Source organism: Lepisosteus platostomus, chromosome 6 (assembly GCF_059453375.1).
Source record: "Lepisosteus platostomus isolate fLepPlt1 chromosome 6, fLepPlt1.hap1, whole genome shotgun sequence".
NCBI classification, from domain to species: Eukaryota; Metazoa; Chordata; class Actinopteri; order Semionotiformes; family Lepisosteidae; genus Lepisosteus; species Lepisosteus platostomus.
In genome coordinates, this window is record NC_142616.1 from 12,406,887 (window position 1) to 12,432,642 (window position 25,756).

General features: G+C 50.8%; 1 protein-coding gene across 1 annotated transcript; it reads right to left on the reverse strand.

The window, feature by feature from the left end:
* Positions 1-2,022: 2,022 nt before the first annotated feature.
* On the reverse strand, positions 2,023-13,004 carry nrl (neural retina leucine zipper). The gene is made up of 4 exons (XM_088634319.1): positions 12,520-13,004; positions 10,306-10,599; positions 7,667-7,882; positions 2,023-5,272 (listed from the first exon to the last, which is right to left on the reverse strand). The coding sequence occupies exons 1-4, from the start codon at positions 12,991-12,993 to the stop codon at positions 5,129-5,131; spliced, it is 1,128 nt and encodes a 375-aa protein (XP_088490445.1). The 5' UTR covers positions 12,994-13,004; the 3' UTR covers positions 2,023-5,128.
* Between the last annotated feature and the right edge of the window lie 12,752 nt (positions 13,005-25,756).

Sequence of the window (25,756 nt, forward strand, 5' to 3'; positions counted from 1 at the left end):
TGTGTCTGTGTGTGTGTGTATACTGCTGTCAGCTCTCATGTGTGTGTGTCTGTGTGTGTATACTGCTGTCAGCTCTTGTGTGTGTGTGTATACTGCTGTCAGCTTTCCTGTGTGTGTGTCTGTGTGTGTGTATACTGCTGTCAGCTCTCGTGTGTCTGTGTGTGTATATTGCTGTCAGCTCTTGTGTGTGTGTCTGTGTGTGTATACTGCTGTCAGCTCTTGTGTGTGTCTGTGTGTGTGTATACTGCTCTCACCTTTTGTGTGTCTCTGTGTGTGTGTATACTGCTGTCAGCTCTCGTGTGTGTCTGTGTATATACTGCTTTCAGCTCTTGTGTGTGTCTGTGTGCATATACTGCTGTCAGCTCTTGTGTGTGTCTGTGTGTGTGTATACTGCTGTCAGCTTTCCTGTGTGTGTGTCTGTGTGTGTGTATACTGCTGTCAGCTCTCGTGTGTCTGTGTGTGTATATTGCTGTCAGCTCTCGTGTGTCTGTGTGTGTATATTGCTGTCAGCTCCTGTGTGTGTGTCTGTGTGTATACTGCTGTCAGCTCTTGTGTGTGTCTGTGTGTGTGTATACTGCTGTCAGCTCTTGTGTGTGTCTCTGTGTATACTGCTGTCAGCTCTCGTGTGTGTCTGTGTGCGTATACTGCTGTCAGCTCTTGTGTGTGTGTCTGTGTTTGTGTATACTGCTGTCAGCTCTTGTGTGTCTGTGTGTGTATACTGCTGTCAGCTCTTGTGTGTGTCTGTGTGTGTGTATACTTCTGTCAGCTCTTGTGTGTGTCTGTGTGTATACTGCTGTCAGCTCTCGTGTGTGTCTGTGTGTGTATATACTGCTGTCAGCTCTTGTGTGTGTCTATGTGAGTTTACATCTAACAGTGTAACTGTGTGTCTCTGTGTGTGTCTGAATGTGTTTTTCTAACTGTGCGAGTCTATACGTGTGTTTGTGTGTGTAACATTGTGTGCTCTATAGTTTACTCTCTATAGCTCTGACTGACAATGGCCTGAGAGCTCTGAACTACAGGGCCTTTATGACGATAAGCCCCCCATTGTACACTACTGGAGAGCGGAGTGAGGTCACTCTGAACTGCATTCACCTACAGAGAGCTGGGTCAAACAGCACTGCATATCTCTGGAAGACTGAAGAGAAAGGGCTGGATTAGTACTGCACTGAGAGAGAGGGGTTCATACAGACACACTGACTGGACACTCCAGTACATTAACACTGCACTGAGAGAGAGGGGTTCATACAGACACACTGACTGACTGGACACTCCAGTACATTAACACTGCACTGAGAGAGAGGGGTTCATACAGACACACTGACTGACTGGACACTCCAGTACATTAACACTGCACTGAGAGAGAGGGGTTCATACAGACACACTGACTGACTGGACACTCCAGTACATTAACACTGCACTGAGAGAGAGGGGTTCATACAGACACACTGACTGACTGGACACTCCAGTACATTAACACTGCACTGAGAGAGAGGGGTTCATACAGACACACTGACTGACTGGACACTCCAGTACATTAACACTGCACTGAGAGAGAGGGGTTCATACAGACACACTGACTGGACACTCCAGTACACTAACACTGCACTGAGAGAGAGGGGTTCATACAGACACACTGACTGGACACTCCAGTACATTAACACTGCACTGAGAGAGAGGGGTTCATACAGACACACTGACTGACTGGACACTCCAGTACATTAACACTGCACTGAGAGAGAGGGGTTCATACAGACACACTGACTGACTGGACACTCCAGTACATTAACACTGCACTGAGAGAGAGGGGTTCATACAGACACACTGACTGACTGGACACTCCAGTACATTAACACTGCACTGAGAGAGAGGGGTTCATACAGACACACTGACTGGACACTCCAGTACATTAACACTGCACTGAGAGAGAGGGGTTCATACAGACACACTGACTGACTGGACACTCCAGTACATTGAGGCTACATGGATGAGTGTTGATAAACACATGAAGGACACACATGTCTGTTCTTTTTTGAATGAAATGTTTTATTTTTGTTTATGAAAACACTATAACAACAGAAGGAACGACAGCCAATCTAACAGCTACGAAAGCACACAACGTCAGGCAGCGCGGTGTCCGGGGACTGCGCTGGGGCAGGTGGGGCTCCTGTCAGAGGTAGTAGTTGTGGGGTTCTGCTTCGTGGCTGCACTTTTGGGGCTCTGCGAGTCTTTGCCGTGTCCTGCAGAGGTCTGGAAGAGCGATGTGGCCGCGAGCAGAGCCGATTTGAGAACGGGTCTTCCTCTCTCCTCTCCCTGGACATTCAGGAGTGGTTTTTTACGGACGTGTGTAAACATCACGAGGATCGTGATATCGGCTGTGTATGGTTTTCACAGTAATACGTGACAACATCAGAATATCCCGATACCGGAAATGTGGTGATGTGACATTAATTTTGTGACAATTTCAGAGTACCATGATACAGGCTCTGTCCTGATGTCACAGTCATGTCACAACAACATCAGAATGTCATGATACTGGCAATGACAGTAATATCACAACAACATCAGAATGTCATGATGCCAGCTCTGTTGTGATATCACAGTCATGTCACAACAACATCAGAATATCATGATACCAGCTCTGTCCTGATGTGACAGTAATATCACAACAGTATCAGAATATCATGATACCAGCTCTCTCCTGTGACATGTGACTCCATGTGACAGTAATATCACAACAGTATCAGAATATCACGATACCAGCTCTGTCCTGATGTGACAGTAAAATTACATCAGAATATCATGACACCAGCTCTCCCCTGATGTCACAGTCATAACACAACATCAGAATATCATGACACCAGCTCTCCCCTGATGTCACAGTCATGACACAACAACATCAGAATATCATGATACCAGCTCTCCCCTGATGTCACAGTCATGACACAACATCAGAATATCATGATACCAGCTCTCCCCTGATGTCAGTCATATCACAACAACATCAGAATATCATGATACCAGCTCTCCCCTGATGTCACAGTCATGTCACAACAACATCAGAATATCTTGACACCAGCTCTGTCCTGATGTCACAGTCATATCACAACAACATCAGAATATCATGATACCAGCTCTCCCCTGATGTCACAGTCATATCACAACATCAGAATATCATGACACCAGCTCTGTCCTGATGTCACAGTCATATCACAACAACATCAGAATATCATGACACCAGCTCTCCCCTGATGTCACAGTCATATCACAACAACATCAGAATATCATGATACCAGCTCTCCCCTGATGTCACAGTCATATCACAACATCAGAATATCATGACACCAGCTCTGTCCTGATGTCACAGTCATATCACAACAACATCAGAATATCATGACACCAGCTCTCCCCTGATGTCAGTCATATCACAACAACATCAGAATATCATGATACCAGCTCTCCCCTGATGTCACAGTCATGTCACAACAACATCAGAATATCATGATACCAGCTCTCCCCTGATGTCACAGTCATATCACAACATCAGAATATCATGATACCAGCTCTGTCCTGATGTCACAGTCATATCACATCAGAATATCATGTCACCAGCTCTCCCCTGATGTCACAGTCATGACACAACAACATCAGAATATCATGTCACCAGCTCTCCCCTGATGTCACAGTCATATCACAACATCAGAATATCATGATACCAGCTCTCTCCTGATGTCACAGTCGTGTCACAACATCAGAATATCATGACACCAGCTCTCCCCTGATGTCAGTCATATCACAACAACATCAGAATATCATGATACCAGCTCTCCCCTGATGTCACAGTCATATCACAACATCAGAATATCATGATACCAGCTCTCCCCTGATGTCACAGTCATATCACAACATCAGAATATCATGATACCAGCTCTCCCCTGATGTCACAGTCATATCACAACATCAGAATATCATGACACCAGCTCTGTCCTGATGTCACAGTCATATCACAACAACATCAGAATATCATGACACCAGCTCTCCCCTGATGTCAGTCATATCACAACAACATCAGAATATCATGATACCAGCTCTCCCCTGATGTCACAGTCATATCACAACAACATCAGAATATCATGATACCAGCTCTCCCCTGATGTCACAGTCATATCACAACAACATCAGAATATCATGATACCAGCTCTCCCCTGATGTCACAGTCATGACACAACATCAGAATATCATGACACCAGCTCTCCCCTGATGTCAGTCATATCACAACAACATCAGAATATCATGATACCAGCTCTCCCCTGATGTCACAGTCATGACACAACATCAGAATATCATGACACCAGCTCTCCCCTGATGTCACAGTCATGACACAACAACATCAGAATATCATGACACCAGCTCTGTCCTGATGTGACAGTAGTATCTATAATACCGTGGTAGAGAATTCGTCCTGATGTAACTGCAATGTCAAGACAATGTCAGAATATGGTGACACCAGCTGTGTCTAGTTTTCTCAGTCATGTCACGACGACATCAGGATACGGCGATACAGGCTGTGTCCCGATACCGCAGTGATATCCTGACCACAGGAATGCGGCCTGCAGGTTTCTCCCTCACGTCCCGGCAGGGACTGCATCCGGATCTCAGACCCGCTGGGTCAGCCGCGATCCGGACCGCGCCGGCGACGCGGGAGTCCGATCACAGCGCCGCGGGTCCAGACCCCGGCTCCGCCCCCCCCCCCCCGACCGCACCAGAGCCCGAGCTCTGCCCGGGTCCGACCGGACCGGACGGCGGAGCTCCGCGGAGGAGTCGCGCCGGCGGGGTTCGGCCTGGGGGGACGACGGACCGGGACCAGCGGAGGGCGGGGGGGGGATCCCGGGTGGTCCCCGTGTCCCGGCGCTGGGGAGGGAGCGCGGAGCTGACACGGACCCGCCAGCTCCTGCCCTGATGTCCCGGGGCGTCAGCGATGTGGGGGCGCGGGGTGGGCTCTGGCCCCAACCTCCCTCCCGCTAAGGAACGGTGCCGCGGCTGACCGGACGTCCCGCTTCCGAGAAACCTCCCCACACATCCTGCAGCGCAGAGCTCTCCCGAGTCTCCGAGGGCTCGCTCTCCTTCCCCGTCATAGGAAGAAATCCTGAGGGGAGGGGCTGCGGCTCCGATGGGCGACGGGGGTCTCGTTCACGGAGATGAGCTTCTCGTAGCGAGATTTATAAGTGTCTCTCTCCCTCAGGACCCGGGCCAGCTCACACTGCAACTGCTCCAGCTGAGACACAGAGAGAGAGGGGCTCATACACACACACTGACTGACTGGACACTCCAGTACATTAACAATGCACTGAGAGAGAGGGGTTCATACAGACACACTGACTGACTGGACACTCCAGTACATTAACACTGCACTGAGAGAGAGGGGCTCATACACACACACTGACTGACTGGACACTCCAGTACATTAACACTGCACTGAGAGAGAGGGGTTCCTACAGACACACTGACTGACTGGACACTCCAGTACATTAACACTGCACTGAGAGAGAGGGGTTCATACAGACACACTGACTGGACACTCCAGTACATTAACACTGCACTGAGAGAGAGGGGTTCATACAGACACACTGACTGACTGGACACTCCAGTACATTAAACTGCACTGAGAGAGAGGGGTTCATACAGACACACTGACTGACTGGACACTCCAGTACATTAACACTGCACTGAGAGAGAGGGGTTCATACAGACACACTAACTGACTGGACACTCCAGTACATTAACACTGCACTGAGAGAGAGGGTTCATACAGACACCCTGACTGACTGGACACTCCAGTACATTAACACTGCACTGAGAGAGAGGGGTTCATACAGACACACTGACTGACTGGACACTCCAGTACATTAACACTGCACTGAGAGAGAGGGGTTCATACAGACACACTGACTGGACACTCCAGTACATTAACACTGCACTGAGAGAGAGGGGTTCATACAGACACACTGACTGACTGGACACTCCAGTACATTAACACTGCACTGAGAGAGAGGGGTTCATACAGACACACTGACTGACTGGACACTCCAGTACATTAACACTGCACTGAGAGAGAGGGGTTCATACAGACACACTGACTGACTGGACACTCCAGTACATTAACACTGCACTGAGAGAGAGGGGTTCATACAGACACACTGACTGGACACTCCAGTACATTAACACTGCACTGAGAGAGAGGGGTTCATACAGACACACTGACTGACTGGACACTCCAGTACATTGACACTGCACTGAGAGAGAGGGGTTCATACAGACACACTGACTGACTGGACACTCCAGTACATTGACACTGCACTGAGAGAGAGGGGTTCATACAGACACACTGACTGGACACTCCAGTACATTAACACTGCACTGAGAGAGAGGGGTTCATACAGACACACTGACTGGACACTCCAGTACATTAACACTGCACTGAGAGAGAGGGGTTCATACAGACACTCAGACTGACTGGACACTCCAGTACATTAACACTGCACTGAGAGAGAGGGGTTCATACAGACACACTGACTGACTGGACACTCCAGTACATTAACACTGCACTGAGAGAGGGGTTCATACAGACACACTGACTGACTGGACACTCCAGTACATTAACACTGCACTGAGAGAGAGGGGCTCATACAGACACACTGACTGGACACTCCAGTACATTAACACTGCACTGAGAGAGAGGGGTTCATACAGACACACTGACTGGACACTCCAGTACATTAACACTGCACTGAGAGAGAGGGGTTCATACAGACACACTGACTGACTGGACACTCCAGTACATTAACACTGCACTGAGAGAGAGGGGTTCATACAGACACACTGACTGACTGGACACTCCAGTACATTAACACTGCACTGAGAGAGAGGGGCTCATACAGACACACTGACTGGACACTCCAGTACATTAACACTGCACTGAGAGAGAGGGGTTCATACAGACACACTGACTGACTGGACACTCCAGTACATTAACACTGCACTGAGAGAGAGGGGTTCATACAGACACACTGACTGGACACTCCAGTACATTAACACTGCACTGAGAGAGAGGGGTTCATACAGACGCCCTGACTGACTGGACACTCCAGTACATTAACACTGCACTGAGAGAGAGGGGTTCATACAGACACACTGACTGACTGGACACTCCAGTACATTAACACTGCTCTGAGAGAGAGGGGTTCATACAGACACACTGACTGGACACTCCAGTACATTAACACTGCACTGAGAGAGAGGGGTTCATACAGACACACTGACTGGACACTCCAGTACATTAACACTGCACTGAGAGAGAGGGGTTCATACAGACACACTGACTGACTGGACACTCCAGTACATTAACACTGCTCTGAGAGAGAGGGGTTCATACAGACACACTGACTGACTGGACACTCCAGTACATTAACACTGCACTGAGAGAGAGGGGTTCATACAGACACACTGACTGGACACTACAGTACATTAACACTGCACTGAGAGAGAGGGGTTAATACAGACACACTGATTGACTGACTGGACACTGAGGGGACATGGATCACAGGGCTGTGGTGGGAGAGGCTGTACTGTGGACATACAGGTGTTGTCCTGTTGTCCACCTGCTGTGTACCTGCTGTGTGAGCAGTGTCTTCTCGGACTCCAGGACGTGTTTCTGCTGGACGCGTTTGAATCGGCAGGACTGGGCATAGCCTCGGTTCTTCAGAGTTCGGCGCTTCTGCTTCAAACGGACAATCTCCTCCTTACTGAAGCCTCGCAAGTATCGGTTCAGCTCTCGCACTGACATACTGACCAGCTGGTCATCAGAGAACCTCTCCTCCAGTCCACACTGAGAAAGAGAGAGGGGTTAATACAGACACACTGACTGACTGGACACTCCAGTACACTAACACTGCACTGAGAGAGAGGGGTTCATACAGACACAATGACTGACTGGACACTCCAGTACATTAACACTGCACTGAGAGAGAGGGGTTCATACAGACACACTGACTGACTGGACACTCCAGTACATTAACACTGCACTGAGAGAGAGGGGTTAATACAGACACACTGACTGGACACTCCAGTACATTAACACTGCACTGAGAGAGAGGGGTTCATACAGACACACTGACTGGACACTCCAGTACATTAACACTGCACTGAGAGAGAGGGGTTCATACAGACACACTGACTGACTGGACACTCCAGTACATTAACACTGCACTGAGAGAGAGGGGTTCATACAGACACACTGACTGACTGGACACTCCAGTACATTAACACTGCACTGAGAGAGAGGGGTTCATACAGACACACTGACTGACTGGACACTCCAGTACATTAACACTGCACTGAGAGAGAGGGGTTCATACAGACACACTGACTGGACACTCCAGTACATTAACACTGCACTGAGAGAGAGGGGTTCATACAGACACACTGACTGGACACTCCAGTACATTAACACTGCACTGAGAGAGAGGGGTTCATACAGACACACTGACTGGACACTCCAGTACATTAACACTGCACTGAGAGAGAGGGGTTCATACAGACACACTGACTGACTGGACACTCCAGTACATTAACACTGCACTGAGAGAGAGGGGTTCATACAGACACACTGACTGACTGGACACTCCAGTACATTAACACTGCACTGAGAGAGAGGGGTTCATACAGACACACTGACTGACTGGACACTCCAGTACATTAACACTGCACTGAGAGACAGTCTAAGCTCTGCTCAGAGAAGTCAACATGTGTAGCAGCATGAACCCTGAATCAGTGTCTCAGGGGAGACATGTGGCCTCTCTCAGCTGTACAGTTTTCCCAGTGACAGTGGATCTCGATGGGGTACCCCCTTCGGAGACGCCTGTATTGTGGCGAGCTACAGGACCTATCTAGGGAGTCTGGGGTTCCCCCTGCAGGAGAGAGGTGCGTGGGGCTCCATCAATGGTCTGGGGTGTCAGGGCTGTGTGCCGCAGACACGCACCACAGCCTGCCTCCTGACCGCCTCGTTCACGAGCCCCAAACGAGCACGGAGGCAGAGGGGCGTCAGAAGTTGCCACGGTAATCTGATTGAGTGGGGATGACAGTGAGCAGTCTTACACCCCTGCAATAATAGCAATTATAATCTCCTCGGGCCTCACGCGCGGCTGCGCACACGCACACACGCGCACACGCGCCGGAGCGCGGACGGACACGTGTGCCCTCACGCGCGGTGTCACTCACACGCGCGCGCCGCTCATCTCCGCTACATGACCCAGCTGCACGGCGGGGGCAGTTTCTCTGCCTCTGTGTCTCGCGTCTGGTGAGGGTGATGAAGATGGAGAATACCTTCATCTCTCATTCCTTTACCCATCAGCTTCGTCTCCCTACCCTCCTCTCTCTCTCTATCGCCACACTCTCCTCCACGTGCCAGATTTCATTCACTCACTCCTACCTGTGTCTCTCTCCCCCTGTCTGTCTCTCTCCCTGTCTGTCTCCTTCACTCTCCCCTTGTCTGTCTCTCTCTGTCTGTCTCTCCCCCCAGTCTCTCTCTCTCCTCCTGTCTGTCTCTCTCCGTATGTCTCTCTGCCTCTCCCCCCAGTCTGTCTCTCCCCCTGTCTGTCTCTCCCCCTGTCTGTCTCTCCCCCCAGTCTGTCTCTCCCCCTGTCTGTCTCTCCCCCTGTCTGTCTCTCTCCCTGTCTGTCTCCTTCACTCTCCCCCTGTCTGTCTCTCTCCCTGTCTGTCTCCTTCACTCTCCCCTTGTCTGTCTCTCTCTGTCTGTCTCTCCCCCCAGTCTCTCTCTCTCCTCCTGTCTGTCTCTCTCCGTATGTCTCTCTGCCTCTCCCCCCAGTCTGTCTCTCCTCCTGTCTGTCTCTCCCCCCTGTCTGTCTCTCCACCTGTCTGTCTCCTTCACTCTCGCCCTGTCTGTCTCTCCCCCTGTCTGTCTCCTTCACTCTCGCCCTGCCTCTCTCCACCTGTCTGTCTCTCCACCTGTCTGTCTCCTTCACTCTCACCCTGTCTCTCTCCACCTGTCTGTCTCTCCCCCTGTCTGTCTCTCCACCTGTCTGTCTCCTTCACTCTCACCCTGTCTCTCTCCACCTGTCTGTCTCTCCCCCTGTCTGTCTCCTTCACTCTCACCCTGTCTCTCTCCACCTGTCTGTCTCTCCCCTGGTGGTTCACCTCTCTGTGTGTGTGTGTCTCCCTCTCTCCCTCTCCTGTGTTACCTCTGCCTTCAGCTCTCTCTCCCTCAGTCTCGCTCTGTCTCACATCCTGTACCTGGTTCAGCTGATGATGACGATGGTGATGATGGTGAAGGCTGTTCTGTTGATGATGATGGTGGTGATGATGAAGGTGCAGATGACCTTGAGGGCTGGGAGGTTCTGTTGCCCCTAGCGACAGGATGCTGTTACCATGGTGATGCTGGGGGGAGGACAGGACGAAGGACCCCGATGCAGGGGGAGAGGTGAGGAAGAGGACAGGTCTTCCCAGAGCAATTTCTCCTCCACCATTACTGCCACTGGTCCCAGAATCCGGACTCGTGTTCCCAGAATTCTGGCTGAGGAGCGAGAACTATGAAAAGAGAAAAAGAGGAGTTAATACAGACACACTGACTGGACACTCCAGTACATTAACACTGCACTGAGAGAGAGGGGTTCATACAGACACACTGACTGACTGGACACTCCAGTACATTAACACTGCACTGAGAGAGAGGGGTTCATACAGACACACTGACTGACTGGACACTCCAGTACATTAACACTGCACTGAGAGAGAGGGGTTCATACAGACACACTGACTGGACACTCCAGTACATTAACACTGCACTGAGAGAGAGGGGTTCATACAGACACACTGACTGGACACTCCAGTACATTAACACTGCACTGAGAGAGAGGGGTTCATACAGACACACTGACTGACTGGACACTCCAGTACATTAACACTGCACTGAGAGAGAGGGGTTCACACAGACACACTGACTGACTGGACACTCCAGTACATTAACACTGCACTGAGAGAGAGGGGTTCATACAGACACACTGACTGACTGGACACTCCAGTACATTAACACTGCACTGAGAGAGAGGGGTTCATACAGACACACTGACTGACTGGACACTCCAGTACATTAACACTGCACTGAGAGAGAGGGGTTCATACAGACACACTGACTGACTGGACACTCCAGTACATTAACACTGCACTGAGAGAGAGGGGTTCATACAGACACACTGACTGGACACTCCAGTACATTAACACTGCACTGAGAGAGAGGGGTTCATACAGACACACTGACTGGACACTCCAGTACATTAACACTGCACTGAGAGAGAGGGGTTCATACAGACACACTGACTGACTGGACACTCCAGTACATTAACACTGCACTGAGAGAGAGGGGTTCACACAGACACACTGACTGACTGGACACTCCAGTACATTAACACTGCACTGAGAGAGAGGGGTTCATACAGACACACTGACTGACTGGACACTCCAGTACATTAACACTGCACTGAGAGAGAGGGGTTCATACAGACACACTGACTGACTGGACACTCCAGTACATTAACACTGCACTGAGAGAGAGGGGTTCATACAGACACACTGACTGGACACTCCAGTACATTAACACTGCACTGAGAGAGAGGGGTTCATACAGACACACTGACTGACTGGACACTCCAGTACATTAACACTGCACTGAGAGAGAGGGGTTCATACAGACACACTGACTGACTGGACACTCCAGTACATTAACACTGCACTGAGAGAGAGGGGTTCATACAGACACACTGACTGACTGGACACTCCAGTACATTAACACTGCACTGAGAGAGAGGGGTTCATACAGACACACTGACTGACTGGACACTCCAGTACATTAACACTGCACTGAGAGAGAGGGGTTCATACAGACACACTGACTGGACACTCCAGTACATTAACACTGCACTGAGAGAGAGGGGTTCATACAGACACACTGACTGACTGGACACTCCAGTACATTAACACTGCACTGAGAGAGAGGGGTTCATACAGACACACTGACTGGACACTCCAGTACATTAACACTGCACTGAGAGAGAGGGGTTCATACAGACACACTGACTGACTGGACACTCCAGTACATTAACACTGCACTGAGAGAGAGGGGTTCATACAGACACACTGACTGACTGGACACTCCAGTACATTAACACTGCACTGAGAGAGAGGGGTTCATACAGACACACTGACTGACTGGACACTCCAGTACATTAACACTGCACTGAGAGAGAGGGGTTCATACAGACACACTGACTGACTGGACACTCCAGTACATTAACACTGCACTGAGAGAGAGGGGTTCATACAGACACACTGACTGACTGGACACTCCAGTACATTAACACTGCACTGAGAGAGAGGGGTTCATACAGACACACTGACTGACTGGACACTCCAGTACATTAACACTGCACTGAGAGAGAGTCAGTGACACACCTGGGAAGTGACCGCTGTGTTGAGGATGGCCTCCACTGTGTCCTCGCACCCGAAGCAGCTTGCCGCCGTGCCCCTGTCGCGGTCGCCGATGCCGATGGCGCCCAGCACGGCCGCCGCAGCCCCGCCCCCCTCGCCGGCCAGCTGCTGCTGCAGCGCGGCGATCCAGAGCAGGTCCTCCAGCGAGGCGCCAGCAGGGGGCGCCGCGGCGCCGAACCCGCCGGGCAGGGAGGAGGAGGAGGAGGAGGAGGAGGAGGAGCAGGGCGTGGGCGCGAAGGACAGGCACCGGCCCGCCTCGCTGGGCGTCGGGGAGGGGGGCAGGGAGCTGCAGGGGCTGGCCGGGGGGCCGCGCTCGGGGGGCGCAGGGGCGCAGGGCTCGGGCTTCACCTCGAACTTGAGCAGGTCGAAGTCGTTGAGGTACTCCAGCGCCAGCGGGCTGGGGGGCAGCTCGGCCTCCGGCAGGGGCAGAGCAGACATGGCCACGGCCTGGGTCTGTCTCTCCGTGTGCCTGTCTGTCTCTCTGTGTGCCTGTCTGTCTCTCTGGCTCTGCGGCTCTGATAGACTTGGCTACTCCCTGTCTGTGTCTCTGTGTGCCTGTCTGTCTGTCTCTCCGTGTGTCTGGGGCTCTGACAGACAGAGACAGTCTGTGTCTCCCTGTGTGCCTGTCTGTCTGTCTCTCCGTGTGTCTGGGGCTCTGACAGACAGAGACAGTCTGTGTCTCCCTGTGTGCCTGTCTGTCTGTCTCTCCGTGTGTCTGGGGCTCTGACAGACAGAGACAGTCTGTGTCTCTCTGTGTGCCTGTCTGTCTGTGTCTCTGTGTGTCTGGGGCTCTGACAGACAGAGACAGTCTGTGTCTCCCTGTGTGCCTGTCTGTCTGTCTCTCCGTGTGTCTGGGGCTCTGACAGACAGAGACAGTCTGTGTCTCCCTGTGTGCCTGTCTGTCTGTCTCTCCGTGTGTCTGGGGCTCTGACAGACAGAGACAGTCTGTGTCTCCCTGTGTGCCTGTCTGTCTGTCTCTCTGTGTGTCTGGGGCTCTGACAGACAGAGACAGTCTGTGTCTCTCTGTGTGCCTGTCTGTCTGTCTCTCCGTGTGTCTGGGGCTCTGACAGACAGAGACAGTCTGTGTCTCCCTGTGTGCCTGTCTGTCTGTCTCTCCGTGTGTCTGGGGCTCTGACAGACAGAGACAGTCTGTCTGTGTCTCTTTGTGTGCCTGTCTGTCTGTCTCTCCGTGTGTCTGGGGCTCTGACAGACAGAGACAGTCTGTGTCTCCCTGTGTGCCTGTCTGTCTGTCTCTCCGTGTGTCTGGGGCTCTGACAGACAGAGACAGTCTGTCTGCTCTCTTCCTCGATGTCCCTCTGGATTCCTCTCGGGCTCCGGGTGGGGGGGTGGGAAGGAGCCGGAGGGCTGTCCGGATGCCCTCTGTCGCTCGCTGTGGAGGCCCGGAGTGCGCTGTGATCCTGCCCGGACACACCTGTCCCGGGAGAGGAAGAGAGAGAGGGGAGGGGTTGATCTCGCGCCCGGACCATGTGACAGCAGCACAGCCCCCACACGACCCCCACTCCTCGCCCGGGACCCCGCTCTGCCACCACTGGGGCACATGGGAGAGAGCGAGCGATAGTCAGGTCATCGGTAGCCTCTCTGTGTACCTGTACCCCTCCTCTCTCTCTCGCTGTGTGTACCTGCCTCTCTCTCTCTCTGTACCCCTCCTCTCTCTGTGTACCTGTCTCTCTCTCTCTGTACCCCTCCTCTCTCTGTGTACCTGTCTCTCTCTCTGTACCCCTCCTCTCTCTCTCGCTGTGTGTACCTGCCTCTCTCTCTCTCTGTACCCCTCCTCTCTCTGTGTACCTGTCTCTCTCTCTGTACCCCTCCTCTCTCTCTCACTGTGTGTACCTGCCTGTCTCTCTCTCTGTACCCCTCCTCTCTCTGTGTACCTGTCTCTCTCTCTGTACCCCCTCTCTCTCTCTGTGTACCTGCCTGTCTCTCTCTCTGTACCCCTCCTCTCTCTGTGTACCTGTCTCTCTCTCTGTACCCCTCCTCTCTGTCTCGCTGTGTGTACCTGCCTGTCTCTCTCTCTGTACCCCTCCTCTCTCTGTGTACCTGTCTCTCTCTCTGTACCCCCTCTCTCTCTCTGTGTACCTGCCTGTCTCTCTCTCTGTACCCCTCCTCTCTCTGTGTACCTGTCTCTCTCTCTGTACCCCCTCTCTCTCTCTGTGTACCTGCCTGTCTCTCTCTCTGTACCCCTCCTCTCTCTGTGTACCTGTCTCTCTCTCTCTGTACCCCCTCTCTCTGTGTACCTGCCTGTCTCTCTCTCTGTACCCCTCCTCTCTCTGTGTACCTGTCTCTCTCTCTGTACCCCTCCTCTCTGTCTCGCTGTGTGTACCTGCCTGTCTCTCTCTCTGTACCCCTCCTCTCTCTGTGTACCTGTCTCTCTCTCTGTACCCCTACTCTCTGTCTCGCTGTGTGTACCTGCCTGTCTCTCTTTCTGTACCCCTCCTCTCTCTGTGTACCTGTCTCTCTCTCTGTACCCCTCCTCTCTGTCTCGCTGTGTGTACCTGCCTGTCTCTCTCTCTGTACCCCTCCTCTCTCTGTGTACCTGTCTCTCTCTCTGTACCTCTCCTCTCTGTCTCGCTGTGTGTACCTGCCTGTCTCTCTCTCTGTAACCCTCCTCTCTCTGTGTACCCGTCTCTCTCTCTCTGTACCCCCTCTCTCTCTCTGTGTACCTGCCTGTCTCTCTCTCTGTACCCCTCCTCTCTCTGTGTACCTGTCTCTCTCTCTGTACCCCTCCTCTCTGTCTCGCTGTGTGTACCTGCCTCTCTCTCTCTGTACCCCTCCTCTCTCTGTGTACCTGTCTCTCTCTCTGTACCCCTCCTCTCTGTCTCGCTGTGTGTACCTGCCTGTCTCTCTCTCTGTACCCCTCCTCTCTCTGTGTACCTGTCTCTCTCTCTGTACCCCTCCTCTCTGTCTCGCTGTATGTACCTGCCTGTCTCTCTCTCTGGACTCCTCCTCTCTCTGTATACCTGTCTCTCTCTCTCTGTACCCCCTCTATGTGTACCTGCCTGTCTCTCTCTCTGTACCCCCTCTCTCTGTGAATCTGCCTGTCTCTCTCTGTTACCCCTCTCTCTCTGTGTACCTGCCTGTCTCTCTCTCTGTACCCCTCTCTCTCTGTGTACCTGCCTGTCTCTCTCTCTGTACCCCCTCACTCTCTCTGTGTACCTGTCTGTCTCTCTCTCTGTACCCCCTCTATGTGTACCTGCCTCTCTCTCTCTCTGTACCCCCCTCTCTCTGTGTACATGCCTGTCTCTCTCTCTGTACCCCCTCTCTCTCTCTGTGTACCTGTCTGTCTCTCTCTGTACCCCCTCTCTCTCTGTGTACCTGTCTGTCTCTCTCTGTACCCCCTCTCTCTCTGTGTACCTTTCTCCCTCTGTACCCCCTCTCTCTGTGTACCCATCTCTGTCTGTGTACCCATCTTCTTCTGTGTGCACCTGTTTCTCTCTATACCTCTCTCTGTGTTCCTGTCTGTCTCTCTTTCTGTACCCCTCTCTCTGTGTGTACCTGTCTCTCTCTGTGTTCTCCTGTCTGTCTCTCTCCCTGTACCACTCTCTCTGTGTATCTGTCTGTCTCCCTGTACCCCTCTGTGTTCTCCTGTCTGTCTCGCTCCCTGTACCCCTCTCTCCGTGTGTTTCTGTCTGTCTCTCTCTCTCTCTGTGATCCGGACGCGGGCACTCGGACAGTCTCCAGACTCTCACTCACCGGACTCCAGACCCTACTGCTCAGCGCACAGGAGTGAACAGCAATGAACTCGTCTGCCGCCTTCCTATCTGAAATCCAGTGAGCGTCTGTCCGTCCGCCCCTTGAGGCGTCCACCTCCCCGGTCCTGATCCGTGCGGGACTGCGCCGAGCCGAGCCGAGCCGAGCCGAGCCGTGTCGTGTCGTGCCGTGCCGTGCCGTGCCGTGCTGCTCTGAGCCCGGTCTCTCCTGATCACAGTCTCCCCCGGGGGAAACGTGACAGCCGCTCTAATCGGGGCTCCAGCGGTGACGTCAGCCGGGTGCTTATTCTCCGCGCCGTCCAATCGCGGGGCGGAGCGGCGCTGTGGGCGTGGCCGGGCGGCGGGGGGCGGGGCGGGCTAATTCCCAGAGTTTATTATCGATTACTTACCGCCGTCACGAGGACCGGAACATGAAGGAGGGTTACTAGACATGGATGAGCTATTATTGTTATTGATTATGATGATGACGAGCACACAACGTGGATTATTATTATTATTATTATTATTGATGATGATGGTGCAGTGTAAATAAAACGTTTCATACTCAACCCCAAAAAGCCTGACAGCTGTCTCAGTTTCAGTCTCCATCACATCACTTCATCGCTGCCCGTTTCAGCACGGAGATCACGCGTGGAAGTTCTCCGCGCCACGCGTGACCGGCGTTTGACCCGGCTTCTCCTGAACGCCGAGTCTCCCCTGAGCCGGCCCCGGGCTCCCCACTCGCGTACCGGTCTCTCTCTCCGTGTACCTGTCTGTCTCTCTGTGGCCGGGGACTGCCGCGGCGCCCCCTGCCGGACAGGGGCGTGTGTGCGGGTGGCCCCGGGAGCCTAGACCCTAGTCAGGTGGGCAGCTGCGTCACCAGGCGTAGGCCGCAAAGGAACAAGTAACAGGTTTATTCCTGCTGAAAAAACATAACGTTTCGGCCGTGGAGCCTTCTTCAGGTGTGAGCACCTGTCACCCTCACACCTGAAGAAGGCTCCACGGCCGAAACGTTGTGTTTTCTTTCTTCTTTTTTTCAGCAGGGAATAAACCTGTTACTTGTTCCTTTAGACCCTAGTCAGCCCGGCGGGGTCGCGCCGAATTGGTGCCGTTTAACAGCTTCAGGTCTGACACGGACCGCCCAGGTCTTCCCAGGCCTGGGAGGGGAACCCCGGGGGTGACGGACACGCCCGGCACCGCAGCTGTGGAGCGTGGGGCCGGTCTCTGAGCTCCGCCGGCAGGGCCGGAGCGGTGCGGCACTGCCCCTGCTGGCCGTGAGCAGGTACTGCACCCCGGAACTACCGGCCAAGTCCGTGACGGCACGACGATATCTGACCATTCCCTCAGGAGACCGTGTGTGTGTGTGTGTGTGTGTGTGTGTGTGTGTGTGTGTGTGTGTCTTTGTGGGTATGCGCGTGAATCTATGTTTGTCCTTATGTGTGGGTGTGCTTGTGTACCTGTGTCTGTGTTTGTGTCTGCTTTTGGTGGATGCTGCACACTGGTGGTGGAGGGGATCCCCATTACCTGTAAAGCGCTTTGAGTGAAGTGTCCAGAAAAGCGCTATATAAGTGTAAGCAATTATTATTATTATTATTATTATTATTTTGTATCTGTGTGTGTCCTTGTGTACCTGTGTCTGTGTGTGAGTCAGTGTGTGTGTCCTTGTGTACCTGTGTCTGTGTGTGTTAGTGTATGTGTGCTTGTGTACCCATGTCAGTGTGTGTGTCTGCTTTTGTATCTGTGTGTGCTTGTGTACCCGTGTGGGTCTGTGTGTGCTTGTGTACCCGTCTGGGTCTGTGTGTGCTGGTGTACCCGTGTGCGTCTATGTGTTGCACTGTTTACATGGGTAATTCTTTAATTGTGGTTTTTAGTGGTCTAATTCCATTAAGTTGAGAAACGCAGAATCGGCAGGTTTTCATGATCGTGCTGTGATGAGCTCGTTAAGCTGCAGTCTCTCTGTGTTAATTATGTCGTCTCTGTGCAGATCAGAGCAGTGATATTCCTGTCTAAATCTCTCAGAGATAAACAGTACAGATTACACCCTACAGAGGCACTAAGTATCCAGCTGACATACACACTGACACACACAGTCCTGATACACACACACAGTCCTGATACTCTCACTGATACACACACTGATACACACTAACACACTAACATACACTGATATACACACAGTCCTGATACACACACACAGTACTGATACACACACTGATACACACAGTCCTGATACACACACACTGATAAACACAGTGCTGATACACTCTAACATACACTGATACACACAGACTGATACACACAGTACTGGTACACACACACAGTACTGACAAACACACACTGATACACACAGTACTGATATACACTAACATACACTGATACACACTATTACACACTAACACACACTAATAAAAATCTAACACACACTGATACACATAGTACTGATACACACTAACATACCTGTACACTGATACACACATACAGTACTGATACACACTAACACACACTAACATACCTGTACACTGATACACACTAACATACCTGTACACTGATACACACATACAGTACTGATACACACTAATATACCTGTACACTGATACACACTAACACACACTAACATACCTGTACACTGATACACACATACTTATAGTGCCCTCCAGAATTATTGGCACCCTTGGTAAAGATGAGCAAAAAAGGCTAGGAAAAACTGTCTTTGTTGTTTATCAGCTTGAAAATAGGAGAGAACTCTAACCTTTCAGTGGGGTAAAATTATTCAACGAAAAAATAAACATTCTTCTCAAAAACCCCATGTGTCACAATTATTGGCACCCCTGAATTTAGTACTTATCACCCCCTCCCTTTGCCAAGATAGCAGCACTGAGTCTGCTCTGATTGTGCTGGAGGAGGTGGGAGAACTGTATATGAGTCCATTCCTCCTTACAGAATCTCAGAGAACACATATAAAGGTACTGTATATGAGTCCATTCCTCCTTACAGAATCTCAGAGTCCTCGGTCCTCGCTTGTGGGCTCTCCTCTTCAGCTCACCCCACGGGTTTTCACTGGGGTTTAGGGCAGGGGACTGGGATGGCCACTGCAAAAGCCTGATTCTGTGGTCAGCGAGCCATGTCTGTGTGGATTTGGAGGTATGCTTTAGATCATTGTCCTGCGGGAAGATCCAGCCAGGACCCAGTCTTCGCCTCCTGGCAGAGGCAGCCAGGTCTTGATCTAAAACCTCCTGGTGTTTGATGGAGTCCCTGATGCCCTGTATCCTAACAAGATAAACAGCCCCACACCATCACAGATCCACCACACTTCACAGCGGGGAGAAGGTTCTTCTCTGCTTGACCTTGACTCCTTTTACACCTCTGCTGTTTGTTGCCAGAAAGCTCTATTTCTGTCTCATCTGACCACAGGATCCAGTGATGCTCAGCGAACTCCAGGCCCTTACTTGTGTGGTCTGACGACAGCAGGGGCTTTCTTCTCCCAAGCCTTCCAAATGGTTTGTTGGCATGGAGGTGGCGTCTCATTGGAGTTTTGGAGACCTGGTGACCCCAGGATGCAACCAACGCCTGCAATTGTCTAATCGTGATCCTTGGAGAAGGTTGTGCCTCTCGATCCATCTTCCTCACTGTGTGTGGGGGCGAAATACACTTGTGTCCTCTTCCAGACAGGTCCATCACAGCTCACAGCTGTTTGACACTTCTGGATGATTGCCCTAATGGTGGAGATGGGGATTTTTAGGTGTGGAGCTATTTTTTTTACAGCTGTTGCCTGATTTATGAGGGTCAATAACCTTTTGTCTCATTTCATTTGTGTATTCTCTGATCTTCCCCATGTTGATGGATGACTGAGGGTGTTTTGCCTGCGTGTCACCTCATATTTATACCCCAGTGAAACAGGAAGCCATCCATGACCACTTAAGAGTTCCTAAACACTCAGGTGGGCTTAAAAGACGTCGAACCTGAATGGGGATATAAAGTATGTCAATTCGATTTTGTTCATAGGGATCTCTAGGGATGCCAATAATTGTGACAACTGTGTTTTTGAGAAAAATGTTAATTTTTTTATAAGGCTTTTTTTTTTCTTTGAATAATTTTACCTCACTGAAAGGTTAGATTTCTCTCCTATTTTCAGTATAAGATCAAGCTGATAAACAACAAAGACATTTTTTCCTAGCCTTTTTTGCTCATCTTTACCAAAGGTGCCAATAATTCTGGAGGGCACCGTATATACTGACACCCCCACCCCCACACACACATAGTGACACAAACACACTGTCACACACCATCAGGGTTACCTCTTCCAATCCTTCTATATAGACATATACTAATATATACTTTATAGACATGTATATACACACGGTTCGGTAAACTATATACACACATTTATATATAGACACTCAGGCAGATTGATGGACATATAGATACTCAGACAGATACAGAGACACCTACAGTACACAGACACCTACAGAATACAGATAGATACAGCACACAGACAGATACACAGACACCTACAGTATACAGACAGATACAGCACACAGACAGATACACACAGACACCTACAGAATACAGATAGATACAGCACACAGACAGATACACAGACACCTACAGTAGACAGACAGATACAGCACACAGACAGATACACACAGACACCTACAGAATACAGATAGATACAGCACACAGACAGATACACAGACACCTACAGTATACAGACAGATACAGAGACACCTACAGTACACAGACACCTACAGAATACAGATAGATACAGCACACAGACACCTACAGTATACAGATAGATACAGCACACAGACAGATACACAGACACCTACAGTATACAGACAGATACAGTATACAGACAGATACACAGACACCTACAGTATACAGATAGATACAGCACACAGACAGATACACAGACAACTATGGTATACAGACAGATACAGCACACAGATAGATACACAGACACCTACAGTATACAGACAGATACAGCACACAGACAGATACACAGACAACTACGGTATACAGACAGATACAGCACACAGACAGATACACAGACACCTACAGTATACAGACAGATACAGCACACAGACAGATACACAGACACCTACAGTATACAGATAGATACACAGACACCTACAGTATACAGACAGATACAGCACACAGACAGATACACAGACACCTACAGTATACAGACAGATACAGTATACAGACAGATACACAGACACCTACAGTATACAGATAGATACAGCACACAGACAGATACACAGACACCTACAGTATACAGACAGATACAGTATACAGATAGATACACAGACACCTACAGTATACAGATAGATACAGCACACATACAGATAAACAGACAACTACGGTATACAGACAGATACAGCACACAGACAGATACACAGACACCTACAGCACACAGACAGATACACACAGACAGACAGGCACACAGACAGACAGGTAGCCCATCGATAGCAGCAAACAGGGGCTTAATTAGCTCACGAAGCCGGAGTGGGAGACGGGAAGAGGGAGTGGAGACAGGATGCGCTGGATTACGTGTGACAGTTTAAGTGACAGATTACTTCAATTATTTCAATAATGCGGGGATTAGACACGGGCCAGGAGATGGGGTTCGAGTCAGGCTTTGCAGAAGTGAGACAGCTAATTCTGTTATTTGTGAGGAGGCTGAGAGGGATCAGGACATCTATCTGACAGATCATGTTCAGAGTCTCCTGGCCTCTTCGACACAGCCATCTGCTGGGTTCCTGGAGATACACACACTGACACCCCTCTGTACACACTTACACCCCCTTTACACACACTGACACCCTCTGTACACACACTGACACCCCCTGTACACACACTGACACCCCTCTGTACACACACTGACACCCCCTGTACACACACTGACACCCTCTGTACACACACTGACACCCCTCTGTACACACTTACACCCCCTTTACACACACTGACACCCCCTGTACACACACTGACACCCCTGTACACACACTGACACCCTCTGTACACACACTGACACCCCTCTGTACACACACTGACACCCTCTGTACACACACTGACACCCCTCTGTACACACACTGACACCCCTCTGTACACACACTGACACCCCTCTGTACACACACTGACACCCCTCTGTACACACTTACACCCCCTGTACACACACTGACACCCTCTGTACACACTTACACCCCCTGTACACACACTGGCACCCTCTGTACACACACTGACACCCCCTGTACACACACTGACACCCCTCTGTACACACTTACACCCCTGTACACACACTGGCACCCTCTGTACACACACTGACACCCCCTGTACACACACTGACACCCTCTGTACACACACTGACACCCCCTGTACGCACACTGACACCCCCTGTACGCACACTGACACCCCCTGTACACACACTGACACCCCCTGTACACACACTGACACCCCTCTGTACACACTTACACCCCTCTGTACACACACTGACACCCCCTGTACACACACTGACACCCCTCTGTACACACACTGTACACACACACATCCCATACAGACCCCATACAGATCCCATACAGACTGCATACAGACTCCATACAGACCCCATACAGACTGCATACAGAACCCATACAGACCCCATACAGACTGCATACAGACCACATACAGAACCCATACAGACTGCATACAGACCCCATACAGATCACATACAGACTGCATACAGACTCCATACAGACACCATACAGACTCCATACAGACCCCATACAGACTGCATACAGACACCATAAAGACCCCATACAGACTCCATACAGACCCCATACAGACTCCATACAGACTGCATACAGACTTCATAGAGACCCTCTACAGACTCTACAGTCTGTATGGAGTCTGTATGGGTTCTGTATGCAGTCTGTATGGGTTCTGTATGGGGTCTGTATGGGGTCTGTATGGGGTCTGTATGCAGTCTGTATGTGATCTGTATGGGGTCTGTATGGGGTCTGTATGCAGTCTGTATGGGGTCTGTATGCAGTCTGTATGGAGTCTGTATGGGATCTGTATGGTGTCTGTATGGAGTCTGTATGGGGTCTGTATGCAGTCTGTATGGAGTCTGTATGCAGTCTGTATGGGGTCTGTATGGGGTCTGTATGGGGTCTTTATGGAGTCTGTATGCAGTCTGTATGGAGTCTGTATGGGGTCTGTATGGAGTCTGTATGCAGTCTGTATGGAGTCTGTATGCAGTCTGTATGGGATCTGTATGCAGTCTGTATGGGATCTGTATGGTGTCTGTATGCAGTCTGTATGCAGTCTGTATGCAGTCTGTATGGGATCTGTATGCAGTCTGTATGGGATCTGTATGGGGTCTGTATGTGGTCTGTATGCAGTCTGTATGCAGTCTGTATGGGATCTGTATGGAGTCTGTATGGGATCTGTATGGGGTCTGTATGTGGTCTGTATGCAGTCTGTATGGGGTCTGTATGGGGTCTGTATGCAGTCTGTATGGGATCTGTATGGAGTCTGTATGCAGTCTGTATGCAGTCTGTATGGGGTCTGTATGGGGTCTGTATGCAGTCTGTATGCAGTCTGTATGGGATCTGTATGGAGTCTGTATGCAGTCTGTATGCAGTCTGTATGGGGTCTGTATGGGGTCTGTATGGGGTCTGTATGCAGTCTGTATGGGATCTGTATGGTGTCTGTATGGAGTCTGTATGCAGTCTGTATGGGGTCTGTATGGGGTCTGTATGCAGTCTGTATGGGATCTGACTCCATACAGACCCCCTCCATGTTCCTGCTGACCAGGGGTCTGTTAGCCGGTCACCAGCCATGAGCTCTCAGCTCCGGAGTGAAAGCCCGCCATGGGCAGGCCCAGGCTGCGCCGGGTGTGTCCCAGCGGTGCAGTCTGTGTGCGGGGTCTCTGCGAGCCGGGGATTAGCAGGCTGGGCTGCGGATTAACGCCGCGGATTGATTCCTGGAGTGAGGCCCCTCTCCCTCTAATCCGGTGTCAGATTAACACAGCCCCTGTTTTAATGAGCTGTCCGTAATCAAGCCTGGAAAATTAGCCCAGCGCTGACAGACCGCGGCCGAGACACTCGTGCTGGGCCACGGCCCTGCTCAACGACGAGCTGAGGCCTCCTGGGAGCACAGAAGAGAGGAGGGTGAGGGAGGAGTGTAAAAACACAGGGCACTCCCCACACCGCGTGCAGGACTGAGTTAGGCCAATACCCGTTACTTATCAGCACACAGAACAGGGCAATCGAATACTGGCTACACCTGAGAAACAGTGAGCAGAGCTCCTGCCACAACACAGCCCTGCTGAGCCAGGAGCTGAGCCCAGAGAAGAGCCCCCTGAGCCAGCTGGTCCTGAGGCTCACCGACCTGAGCCACACCGACACTAACCAGCCTCAGGACAGCACTGCTAGAATCAAGCACATCACTGCACAGATCACACAGCCATATCTCACACACTGGGACACACACACACACAACACTACCTTATCCACTGGGACACACACACACACAAAACACTACCTTATCCACTGGGAGACACACACACAAACACAACACTACCTCACCCACTGGGACTCACACACAACACTACCTTACCCACTGGGACACACACACACAACACTACCTTACCCACTGGAACACACACAAGCACAACACACACAACACTACCTCACCCATTGGGACACACACACACACAAACACAACACTACCTCACCCACTGGGACTCACACACAACACTACCTTACCCACTGGGACACACACACACACAACACTACCTTACCCACTGGAACACACACAAGCACAACACACACAACACTACCTCACCCATTGGGACACACACACAAATACAACATAAACTACAGTACCTTGCCACAGAGAAACACACACAAACACAAACACAGCACTAACAACACTACCATACCCACTGAGGCACACACACAAACACAACACAAATGAGATAACGCAGAGAAAAATACCCTAACAATGTACAGGCTTAGTGACCACAATCTGGACATAGAAACTGGACACAGTCCAAAGAGGACAGGCTCAGTGAGTGAGGAACAGTGAGCTTGTCTCTCAATAATAATAAACAGTGTGTGATCTCCTGTCACAGCCTGAGGAACAATGAGCCTGTCTCTCAATAATAATAATACAGTGTGTGATCTCCTGTCCCAGCCTGAGGAACAGACAGTGAGCCTGTCTCTCAATAATAATAATAATAATAATAATAATAATAATAATAATAATAATAATAATACAGTGTGTGATCTCCTGTCACAGCCTGAGGAACAGACAGTGAGCCTGTCTCTCAATAATAATAATACAGTGTGTGATCTCCTGTCACAGCCTGAGGAACAGTGAGCCCATCTCTCAATAATAATAATACAGTGTGTGATCTCCTGTCACAGCCTGAGGAACAGTGAGCCTGTCTCTCAATAATAATAATACAGTGTGTGATCTCCTGTCACAGCCTGAGGAACAGAGACTGAGCCCGT

Bases quoted from the DNA above. Each gene is read 5' to 3' on its own strand.
- nrl (XM_088634319.1), bottom strand. From the start codon at position 12,993: ATGTCTGCTCTGCCCCTGCCGGAGGCCGAGCTGCCCCCCAGCCCGCTG. The intron at 10,600-12,519 runs GTGTGTCACTGA...CTCTTTTCATAG, and splicing joins ACACAGCGGTCACTTCCCAG to TTCTCGCTCCTCAGCCAGAA. The intron at 7,883-10,305 runs GTACAGGATGTG...TCTCTTTCTCAG, and splicing joins GTCATCATCAGCTGAACCAG to TGTGGACTGGAGGAGAGGTT.